General features: G+C 31.0%; 1 protein-coding gene across 6 annotated transcripts in view; it reads left to right on the forward strand.

The window, feature by feature from the left end:
• Positions 1–8,859, forward strand: part of LOC117167347 — a 39,239-nt gene extending 30,380 nt beyond the window's left edge. For 3 of the 6 annotated variants that reach the window (XM_033352209.1, XM_033352208.1, XM_033352207.1), the window contains 3 exons: positions 1,058–1,297; positions 1,385–1,549; positions 1,673–2,216. In XM_033352209.1, coding sequence (XP_033208100.1) covers positions 1,058–1,297; positions 1,385–1,549; positions 1,673–2,101 — 834 coding nt within the window. In that variant the 3' untranslated portion in view covers positions 2,102–2,216. Of the gene's footprint in view, positions 1–1,057; positions 1,298–1,384; positions 1,550–1,672; positions 2,217–8,700 lie in introns of those variants that run through there. The other 3 variants (XM_033352213.1, XM_033352212.1, XM_033352211.1) reach the window with 3 other exon arrangements.
• The last annotated feature ends 3,737 nt before the right edge of the window (positions 8,860–12,596 follow it).

Genomic DNA, 12,596 nt, shown 5'->3' on the forward strand with positions numbered 1-12,596 from the left:
TATAGAAAAAAGTAAGATTACTACATTTTTGTGTGCATTCAAATAGATGGAAAATAAAACGATATATCGTGGATAGAAATGGATAAGAATACTTAAATGCGATAGGGATTCAAATGGATAGAATATAGAAATAACAATGGATAGAGATAGGCATAGATAAAGATAGGCATTTAAGAACAACAGGAATAAAAAAGACAGTCGCATAAGACCGCAAGCGATAGAATCATTGATAGAAAAAGACAGGCAATTGCGAATAACATAGATAGAAAAGGATAGGCCCATGTGATCCCAAAAGATAGAGTTAGTGATAGAGAAATATAGACAGTTGTGAACACCAGGGATAGAAAGAGATAGACAGTTGTGAACATCAGAGATAGAAAGAGATAGGAATACGTAGACACGACGCATAGGACGTGGAAAGAAAGAGATAGCGTTTGTGGGATGCAAAGTGTGCACTTGAGACGGATGGCATATATCTATCGTTTTCTATCCATACGTTGCTGTCTTTTTAAATATTTTCATCTTCCAGAAGGGTAGTTAATTTCTTGAAACTCTTGAAATCTTTTAAAATCATTTGGAATCTGTAATTTATCTCGAAATCCTTCGGAAACGTTTATAGTGTTCTGACAATTTCATAATGACTTGAAATCTCTTGAAATTTCTTCAGATCCCATGAAATCTCTAAAAAGTGTTTAAAATCTCGGTAAATTTCATACAATTGATTTAATTTTCGAACTACTTTATAATCCTTTAAAATAGCTTAAAATCCTTGAAATCTATTGAATTATTTAGATATATTCATAAGCTTCTGAAATCCCATTTATGGTAAAAGTAATAGATATGCTTTTGCTATATAAATCTACTTTTTGGTGAGGTTAACAAAATTTGATTAGAAAAGTGACGTTACATCCTATGATTTTATAAATAAGATATATCTTACAGAGGTATCTATGTTATTATCGCACTTCAATTACAAGAAATAATCATTGGTCCTAGTAAAAAGGTCTATATAAAAGCGAATCAGTGTATAATCAAAATGTTATAAACATGAATTTAGGTTTTAATCTTGGAGGATTTGAAATGTTATGGGGCATCCATGAACAAATCAGTAATACTGGATTATTCTCATGCATCACTGGCCATTCAACATTTGGGCAGATTTCACGCATACAGTTTCGCCCTGCGAGATCAAAAACCTGCTGTTTTTGAAAATCTAAAGCTTATAAAGGAACCATTTTATAACAACTCTCGCACGTTTTTAGAAGCTTATGACATTCTGTGTGATGTCGCAATCAAGGTTAACTATAGCGATGATCTTAACCATTAAACAAAATACCCACCTGATAATAAAATATTTATACATAAATACAAATAAACTTTACAGGCAATCGAAAGTGAAGGCCCGAAATATATAGACCGACTTCGTGAATTTAAAAAGGGTATACCTAAGTTACTTGATTTTGTAATTAATGGAAGAAATGCTGAACCTTACGCAGTTTTGAATCATGGGGATTATTGGTCCAATAATATCTTATTCAGCTACAATGATGTGAGTACATTTATGTAATTTCCCATATATTCGTATACAATTTTTTCCGAAGTAATTACTCAGACTTTGTACATTATAAAAATGCCTCAAGTTTATAATTAAATTTCCTTCAAATTTTACAAGGATGAACAACCAGAGAATCTCTTTTTTCTGGATTTTCAAGGTCACCGATACGCCTCGCCTGCTTTAGATATTTCCTACATGTTATTTAATTGCTGCACTCCAGAGATGAGAATAAAGCATTATGATGAATTGTTATATCAGTACCATAATTCTTTAGCTCAGTGTTTGAACGAACTTGGCTCAGATGTCGAAAAGCTTTTCCCCTTTGAAATGTTACTGCAGCAGTTAAAACATTTTGCAATCTATGGGGGTATCACCGGAATGCTGTTTCTTCATCTGTTCACAAGGCAAGAGGGGGAATCTCCAAAGCTTCCTTTTGATATTGAATATATAAAGACCTTGACAAAAAAATTAAGAAAAAATTGTTTATACGCTAGTATGATGAGAGGTACCTTTAAAGATATGGTAGATAAAAACTATATTTCATAATTAATTTAAATATGTTATACCTTTACATAGAAAGCTACCTATGTAAATATAATTAGGAAAAGAGCTTCATGTTTTTAAAATAGAACCTTGTATTTTTTTAAAATGAAATTAATTAAAGATTTTTGGAAAACACACTTTAATTTATTATATTTTTATTTTTCAAACAAATAAAAATAAATCATTTGTAATTTTACAGGTAGTATAAAAGTATTAAGTTTTAGATAGTTTCAGAGGCTGATATTAAAAAATTTAAATTGATTTTCAATTTTGCTAAATTTTTATAAAAATAAATTAAAAATTGTTCCTTATTTACTGAATGATTCCAAGAAACCAGATATTTGTTCATTTAACGTTATATCTGCCGAGGCACTATGAGCCAAGAACCACCAAAAGTGGCAAAAGTTCTATTTTACGTCGAATTTTTTTTAAACTTGGTACAGGGGATTTGTAGAAAACCAATATTTGTGGCTAAAGAATTTCTGACAGGCACACATTAGAGGAGAGTAGGGCTAAACTGAAATTTTTTCTACAATTCGTTTTTTCAGGAAAAAAATTTTCTTTGGAAACATATTATGTATTGTTGGATCGATCATTTGTTGGCTACAGAATGTTGGGTTTAATTGCGAAGTACGATACTTTGATTATAAATTAAAATAAAAGAAGTAGGCTAACTCGACATTTGATTTAATGTTTAGAGAAAGAAAAGGACACTTTTTAAGTATTCTTTTTATTGTAACCAAATGAATTTTGGGTCTAACAATACCTAATATGTTTTTAAATATTTTTACATTCACATCCTATAAAGAGAAGGCATTAGTTTTATGTAAAATTGAAATTCGTCGGTTTTAATCAAATTTTGACGTCATGAGGTACCCTGACTCAGAAAAAACGTTTTTTACAAAAGTGTCTGTATGTATGCCTGTATATCTGTCTCTATCCTTTAGGTACGATGATTCTTGATGTCGACTTAGCCCTATGCATCAATTTTGTAAATTGGTATCCGAAAATCATTGAAAGTCAGCAAATAAAAATTTAACAATACCTTTCTAAAGCCTATCATCTTCCTTATATATTCTTAGAACCTAATGCAATTTTTTACTCAAATTTTTTGTTGTATTAAGATATTAATTTGTTAGCACACTTTCGTTGTGCGACACTACAATTATATAAATAACGTTTAATATTTCAAATTTAACATTCGAATTTTCGAAAATTATATTGTTTGAAAAACGGTAAGTAGGTGTAAAATTAATTTAAAAATATCTTTAAAAAGCCATCCTTCGGTTGATGTCGATGTTGAAGAGAAAATGGGAATAATCAAGTGTTAAATTTATCATCTGAGGATTTTCCTGATAGCCAATGAGTTCCTCTTCAGGGAATGGACTACATCCCTTTATATCAAGATGGCGGCACTTTACCATTAGCAAAATTTATCAATACTCAAGCTTCGCTTACATTTTCAATAGAAAAATCTTTTTTCGATGATATTCTTAAATCCCTCACCCGCATGCTGATGTCACAAACATAAACTCTGCCACGAACTCCCTTTAAAGTTAAAATTTTGTCTTCTATTTTTATTTAATAAACGCATAAAATAAAACATAAAATATACAAAAATATTATTTTAAACTCTTCACAGCTGAAAATGTTCTTAAAATAAGGAAAATACGGTGATTTTTTTGAGAAAATAGAGGAACAATAGTAAAATAAATTATTTTAAATACCATTGACTGAATTTTCTTTGAACTTAAGAACTTTTTTGTAAATAAAATATCGGACTGAAACTTTGATAAATGTATCACAACACCAAAAACTAGGTTTATGTACTTCATTTGAGTAGGAATTTCGCTAACAATTATTTGCAAAAAATTAAAACTGAAAACATTTTTTGACATATTTTCTTTGTACCTTGAATTTTTCGGACCCTAAGAACTTTTTTTATATGTAAAATATTAGCCTGAAACTTCGAAAAATGCAAGAACCGACAGTGAATTAGGTTTATGCACGTGTTTTTACATCTGGCAGATATTTGAAATATAAAAAAATTCTCAGGCTCAACAAATTTCAGGTTTGCAAAGAATATATGTCAATAAATGGTCACAGTTTTAATTTCTTTGAAAATTGTTTTAACGAAACTCCTACTCAAATGAAGTACATAAGCGTAGTTCATGGTTTTCTGATACATATTCAAAAATTTTAGTCCGTTATTTTGTTTACAAAAAAAGTTCTTAAGTTAAGAAAAAATGCAGTGAACTGATAAATTGAGGTCGATGATACAGGTATTTCAGTGTGACACATCCACTTAAGTCGAAATTTATTGCATTTTAAATAAAATAGTTAAATTTTTAAAGAAAAAAATAATTCTTTCCTACCAAAAGAGATGAATTTTTAACAAATACTTGAGTTTTCAAGAAACGAAGTCGAATCTTTAAGCCAGAAACACGATTTCTTTCAGAAGAGAGTTGCATTTTTAACCAAGAAAGATAAATATTGTATAAAGAACTTTTCTTCCTAAAAAGAGGATTTTTTTCAAATTAAACATTTAAACTTTTGAACTAAAGGGTCGCATTTTCATGAAATAGTTCAATTTTCAACCTGCCGAGGTGAAATTTTACCCAAATGGTTAAACTTTTGAATAATAAGAACTTAATTTCAATCAAAAACAGTTGCATTTTGAAACCAATAGTTAAATTTTAAAGAAGAAATTCGAATTTTAAATCCAAAAGGACAAATTTCTTATGAAAAAAGACAAATGTTCAACAAAACAGTTACATTTTACAAAAAATAGTTACATTTTCAACAAGTCTATATTCAGATGATTTTCAAAAAATTGTTATTCACAGTTATATTTTGAACTGTCCCTTAGGTAAAAAAAACATCTTTGAAAACAATATTTTACGTCTGAATTATTATTTTATTAAACTTATACTCTTCCTGATATTATTTAATGCCTAAAAATATTAGATAATCGAGAAAAAATAACTAGGCCTCAATTTTGAACTTATCGGAATTTTGAAAATTGACCCAGAAAATTTTATTTAAGAACACAGTCTATATATAGAAACAGAATACAGGTTTCGTTACTTATTATAAAAGACGGGGGTATGAGTGCAGAAGGCTGGTAAAAAGTGGGAAGAGAAATCCCAAAGCAATTTGGCGAACGGTTCTGTCGATCTCGAACATAGCATTCAGATTAGCATCCGTTCTATCTACAACGATTCTAATGGTCCATATAACTTTTGGCAGGCATGTGCCCTTAATATAGGATGGGTTAGGTGTCTCAATTGTTAGACTACATATTATATTCTTATACATTTGTTGATTTCACGTAAATTATTATATAAAGATTTCAATATTGTAAATTATCAAATATAAACTATTCTTTCTTATACTCAAGTAAGACATATAGTTAAGGTAGAAAATAATTTTAATCGAAAGTTTTTGTTCGTTTTACAAAAATATGTTATTATTATTATTCAATAATTTGTTTTTTCGACCTAAGGTCGATACACATGAGTAACAATACAAGATACAAATATAGACAAAAAGTAATCATGTGCAACCAGATTAAGCAGCAGAATAAAAAGAAGTAACTTACAACAATTGTACAAACGAACAAATTGTTTAAGGTTATCAAGACAGTCACGTCTCCAGAATGAATGCTCTTATTTGTAGAATCTGCCGGACATACAATGCAACTTTGCGCAGCTCGTGTGGAAAATTAGAGTTTAAAAGACTCAGCCAATACTGGCTGTTGACTGTCGTGGATGCTGGGTGACCAAAGATTGATATTCTTGAGTCAGAATAGGCAGGACAAAACCCCAGCAAATGATAAAGGTTCTCTAATACTGACAGGTTGCATATAGGGCAGAGTCTAGCAGGGTTATAAGTAAATTTATATGCTCCAAAACGTATACAACTCGTGATATAGTCCAGAAGTCTAAGTTGAACAATAATAGAAGTTATATAAAAAGGTAATATAAGATGCAGAAATGCAATTGGAAGTCCGGATAGAGTTTAAGATGTGGGAAGGCATTTTCTCCGAGTTGCATTGAGTGAACATATTTTTGAGCTGGAGAACCCAGTTATACTTTGGTTTGCAATCAGGTTTAAAAGACATTGCCTTTAATTTAAGAAAACATCTTTTAGGATACCTATCATCAGGCATACCCAATAACTTCGACAACCATCTCAGCGCTGACTTAAATATATTATAAGCTAACTGTAATCTACCTGTCTCTAGGCGGAGGGAAAAATTTGGTATATATGTTGGCAAGCCTCGTGTTTTCTTAAAGAAAGAGGACTGAAATTTCTTGACTGAATCAAAATACCTTAATCCCCAGATTTCTATTGCGTAAAAAAGAACACTAAGAGTGAGGCTACGAAAAAGGGTAGTCTTAGTTTTCCAGGCATTAGATTTAGATGCAAATAAAATTCTGGAAACAGCACCCATAGCAATATTCGCAGCAAACATTCTTTTTATGAATTCTTCATGAAAAAGACCGGAGTCTGATGTGTAGGCAAATTCGCTCACTACCTCCAGCTGAGTCTGTGCGTAGAAGAATTTGTATTAACGTGGCCGACCTTTGTGATATACCGTAACTTTTGATTTTGCTTCGTTAACCGTTAGTGAGCGTTAGTAAGCGTTAGTAACCGTTAGTAAGCGAATATGACTATGTCATCAGCATAAGCAAGTAGGATAACGTCACATAAGTGATCTATTGAAATTCCATGCATACCGTGATTTCGTAAGTACTCTTCTTGATCATATATGAAAAGTGAAAAAAGGAGAGGACTAAGGATCTCACCTTAAAGCACCCCATAATTTACCTATACGGACGAAGTCCGACCCTCGCAAGTGCTAATAGACATGTTATCGTTATCATAGAGATTTTTTAGAATTCGTATAAGTTTAGTAAACATGCCTATCCTTAGAAGTTTGCTCCACAGTCGACAGTGGTTTATTGAGTCAAAAGCCTTTTTGAAATCTATATAAAAAGCAAAGATTCTCCAGGCGTAATCAAGCAAAAGCGTTTTCAGCCAAAGCGGATATCTATTTAGTTATTTCCCCATCAGCGCCAGTCCCAAAACTAGCGCAATAAAAGAGTTCCGCTGTACTAAGAAAGTGGTTTGTCTAATAAAAAAAAAATCTATTTAGCTCAAAGCAAAATTTATATATGGCCGATGACATCTCATATGCCAGAGAAAGCAACGTATTGCCGATTTGATATGTGAACTTTTTAAATTAGTTTTAAATAAAATAAAGTTTTTTGTGTGACTAGTGCCAGGTATTCTGCGGGAAAATGCTACGACTATTTTGTGAATTAGGAACGTCTGCTGTTTAAAGATAGTTACTTCTAGAAAGTGACAGTGGTGATAGTGATTTTCTTTGATTTGACTTTAGTGCACTAAACTCTCGCTTTCAGTCACCCCGTTCTCGGCCTTCCTAAAACTGCTGGCTTCAGCAGTTTCTCAGGGAAGCAGGGCGAAAGCGGCTGCGACACACACGCATACACACATTTATTCCAATTGGAAACGAGTCAGGCGGTCCTCACTGTTTACGTTTCGATCCCCCTGAAATCAGTCCAAGGATATTTGAAGGCTATCCCCGACACGAAAGCAAGAGTTTGGTGTACTTAGGAATATGAATATTGAGGGTGGTCCATAAAATGGATTCTTTATTAGAGGGCATGTTTGTTTTCGGCAAAAAGTTTTCTCTGAGTTTGAGCCAAATCGCTAGGATGTGCCGCAAAGGACCAGATAATCCCTAAAGATTAACATGGGAAAATTTTTGTTTTTGGAAAAATGAGACTTACATTTCTGGGCTTGAACTTAGCTTGCAGGAGATTATGAGAATTTGTTGGGTAGTTTCCAAGTAATAATTTTCGCTAAACAACTTTGAATATTGACGTCCCCCCCCCCTTTATTGAATCCCAAAATTGAAGAGGTGGTCCAAGACAGGAACTCCATAAAAGAGCCTTACTTTGTAGTTTAATAACAGATCGAATTCTTAAAATTTAGGAATCATATTTGTTATTATAAAAGAGAAAATAAAAAACAATCGATTCGTTTAAAAAACTAAAAATCGATTTTTTCTGCGCTAGGTCCCCTTCTCACAGACGGTCACATATGAATTCTTTTTTTTTTTATTTTTCTTCCATTATTTATTTCTCTACGACAATAAATGATTATTTATTTGTAACCTTTTCTTGAAAGGAGTAAAAAGCTCAAGTTTTTTAAAATCTGGTTAATTTTGTCTTTTATTATTAAATATCTGTGTCATTCAGATATTGCTATCCCATATTGAAACAAAAATCGCATTTGTTTAAATAATTTTTTTAGTTAACAAATTTTTTTGTAAAATAAATTTTTTTATTTTTCTATACTTAATGCGATAATTCGGATTTCTTAAGGGGGAATTTTTTTTTATCAAAATGTGGCAAATAATAATTGAATTTTTTCATATAAATTTAATGAGGTTCATCGCTTATTGTTAAGTATTTCAATATTATACAGATTTTTTAAACAACAAATAATCATAGTTTTCGATTCAATTACCAATAAATATTTTTAATTTGAAAATTTTTTGTTCCTTTAAGATTACCATCAACTAATCTGCAGGATTAACCTAAGTGAAGAAAATATAAAAAATTTCCTTCAGCTACCAGGGGACCAATACTCAGCAGTCCTCGGAGGTGATGTTATGAAAAAAAAAATACAATCTTACTGAAAGAACAACATTTTTAACTGTGAGCGATATACCTAATTAAATTTATCAGAAAAAATTCAAATTTTTTATCGCGTTACCATTAATATGTACAATTTCACTTCAATAAATTATATAAATAATTGAATAATGGTTTCAACAAACAATTTTTCTTTTACCGATGACAAATGATATTATTAATTGCAGGAAAATATAAATTTCGAACATTTATTGCAGAATAGTGTTTAAATAAAAAAATTATTTAAACGAATACAAGCTTGTTACGTGATGGTGTAGTAATATATTAATGACGTAAATATTTAATAATGAGAGCCAATATTAACCAAATTGCAAAGAACATTAGAGTCCTCTACCCGTTTGTAGGAAAAAGTTACAAGTGAATAATAAGTAAATGCTTCAAACGAAGATCTGTCTTCCTAAAAATCTGATTTAACGCAAAAAAAACCTTTCAATGAATTAGTTGGAAACAAAATTTTATCTGCTTTAAATTTGATAAAAAATGCAAAACATGTAAAAACAGACCTTATATGTGTCAATTTTTGGCACATTCATCAATTTCAAATTTTCTTCAGTTTTATGTCGAGAACATTCCTTGTTTGAAAATCATATGAATTATGAAGATAAAATTTAATGGTAATTAATTATTGTTTTATATATTTAACGCCTTTTGTTAAATCACTTTTTGTTTCATAATTAAGCGTTTTCTCGTTTGTCTACTTTATTCTCTCGTTTATTTTCTCGCTGATGTCATAATTCCACCACGCATTATCAGACATTCTTCCTACAACCGTAGTAAAACAAACTTCTGTCGCACTTCTAGTATCGACATCTCGTAACACAGTCCATGTGTCCTCTATATTCCTCTATATCTTTATTGTCTATTAGAGCATCTCAAGTGGCCCTATTTAGGAGTTCATGTATCCAATTCTGAAAAAATATTCGCACTTCCGGTTTATGTAATTTCTCCGTTTTAATTCGTATATGTTTTGTCTTTTTGATTTTCTTCCTTCTTCATCCTTTGCCTAAGTTCATTTTTAAGACTAAAAGGTAATGATCAGTATTGCATTCAGAATCCTTCATAATCCTTGCATCTTTTACTAGTTTACTTAGTCTTTCATCCGCAACAACAAAGTCAATTATACCGTGGTTACTTTCTCTGCATCAGGTGCAAAAATAGATAATTTTATGCCCAAACGAAGTATTTGTAATAAAGAAGCCCTTTTCTAACCATAAGCTAACTAATCTGTCTTCGTTACTATTTGGTTTTGGATCACCAAAATAAGATAGCACCCATTTTTTACCCTGATCTTGGCCACCAACCAATCCATTCATATTTCCTCGTAGTCTCTTACTCTCTTATTCATAATCAAACCGACCTCTTGACTACCATATGATTCATTACCTACTCCTGATCACATTTTAACCCTGCCTTAAAACTCATTTTTTTATGCCTTTAATATCGCAACCCGTTTTTCTTCTGTTTCGAGTACAAACAAAATATCTAGATTTCTTACATGCATACTTTCACATAATTTTCTTTCTTTAAGATCATTCGCCTCTCTAGCATTTCAAAAACTTAGTCTACATTGTGCACCTGAACCGTTACCAATACATTTACCGGGTGCATAACTTTCGTCTATCAAAGTCCCAGTCCATTCGGAGTCTATTGTACTGTTTTTATTTTCCATTGTGTATAATATACGCCCAACTACCAACGTGATGCGATAAGTGTATTTTGTGAATCGAAATGATTTTCAAATGCAGTAGTTAGTCGTCGTAGGTTGCAGACTTTAGTTACAACGGCAGTCCCCCCAAACTTCGATTAAAGGAGGGGAATTGTAGGGACAGAACTAGAACTAAAAGAGTCATATTCAGCTGGTATTGTGTAATGCGAAGGACACCAGCCTTCAGCAATTTGGTAATATATGCGAAAATGTGTATATATTTCAAAAATTTTCTGAAAAATGTCCACAATATTATAATGTTTCAACATATTTAATAAATTTTCGAATTGTATAGGTTTTATAACTCCTCATTTAGTGTTTCATGTATTTCAACGAACCGTCATAAAATTATTGAAAATATCGATAAATTTCTAAACACTTCATGATGTTTCAATAGTTATACCGGCTTCCAGAAACTTTATATATCTCCATAATCTTTTGAAAATTTCATTAATGTCCATGCATTAATTCTCAATTAGATACATTAGAGTGTTTGGTTGCATTTTCGTCTGCGAGGTGATCGTTAAAGACATTGAAATTGTACATTTTCAATCTGAAAATTCAAAAATATACAAGTTGTACAGGATGAAAGGAATAAATAAAAAGTAATTTGTACTAATTCCTTTTGAGAATTAACAAAAATCACTCCCTTCCCATTAAGGAAAAAACAGACCAGTATTTAATTATTTTAGTAGTAACTGGTAGAAATTACTCATTTTTACATAAGTTGGCGTAATATTTCCGGCACTGAGCTCCCTCAATTTATAAGTGAAACTTTTAGTTTTGGACTGTACTATTTAAAAGGACGTGAATAACTGAAATCAAAGAGCCTTAGTTCTGAATTAGATACACTTGAGTGTTTGATTTATAAGACATATCGTTCATCGTTTAAACACGAAAAGTAGCCTTTGTTTGTCATGCATAATGGCTAAACTCTTCTAACAAGCGCAACATCTTACTCAACTTGAAAAATGTAATTCTACATTATTTTACACAAGTCTATTTTTTAAATTTAAAAGTACCAACAAAGAAAAAAATTAGGCTTGCTTTTGCTGGGGCAACTTTGTGCAATTTGATTTCGTTTAAAAACTCAATTTAAGTCCATTTTGACTAAAAGATGGCGCATCTCAATTTTGTGTCAATATCAGACTCAAAATGAGCCCAGATTTTTTCTGTGTATTTGCAAAAACTGTATCATTATATTAAGACATGAAAATGACAACTGGGCAAGAACCATTTGAATTTGGCACCTCAAATGCATCATTTTAAATGTATTAAAGTGCCATCCACATATGGTGCAATTGCCATTCTCATGTTTTCATATATTTTTCAATTTCTTACATTTTGCGATTGTGCACTTGGGTGATCCAAAAATGCATGGCAAAATTTTTTTGCATACTAGAGAGAAACGATGCCCCGCATTTTATTCCAAATCCGAAAAAAGAAATTCCTTAATTTAATTTTTTTTAATTTTAACAGGTGCCGGTTTTGACTTGAAGTTTTCCATGTAAAATGCATAGGAAAAAATCACTTCTTTGAGTTTTTAGAATAATTTTTTAGGGTTTGAAAAAATGCGACGGGAAAGTAATGGGGCCTGTAGAGAAGTATCCAACGAAGGATTTCATCTATAAGACAGGGTTTTTTGTTAGGGGTTTGACACCCCTAACACACCCCCACGAGTACCTGAAAACTACCATGAAAATCAAAAATGTCCATTCTTCATGAAATCGAACTTTTGTATACTGTATACTCGTCTTTTTTTACTTGCAAATATTAATATTCATCTAGTGGAATCTTTTGGTCTAGTGGAATATTTATTAACATGAGTTTATTAATTTTCAATTTTGTAAACAAATGGAATTTCTTTAAATATTTTTTATATAAAAATTATTAATATTTCTTCAGTGGAATATTTATCAACATTGTTTGATTAATTTTATTAAAATTTTTTTTTTTAAATAAAAATTATTGCTTGAATATAAATGATAAATAAGTTATTATTAAATTAATTATTACTGACAAATATTCCACTAGGGCACAGTAA

The sequence above is a fragment of the Belonocnema kinseyi genome, chromosome 2 (assembly GCF_010883055.1).
Source record: "Belonocnema kinseyi isolate 2016_QV_RU_SX_M_011 chromosome 2, B_treatae_v1, whole genome shotgun sequence".
NCBI classification, from domain to species: Eukaryota; Metazoa; Arthropoda; class Insecta; order Hymenoptera; family Cynipidae; genus Belonocnema; species Belonocnema kinseyi.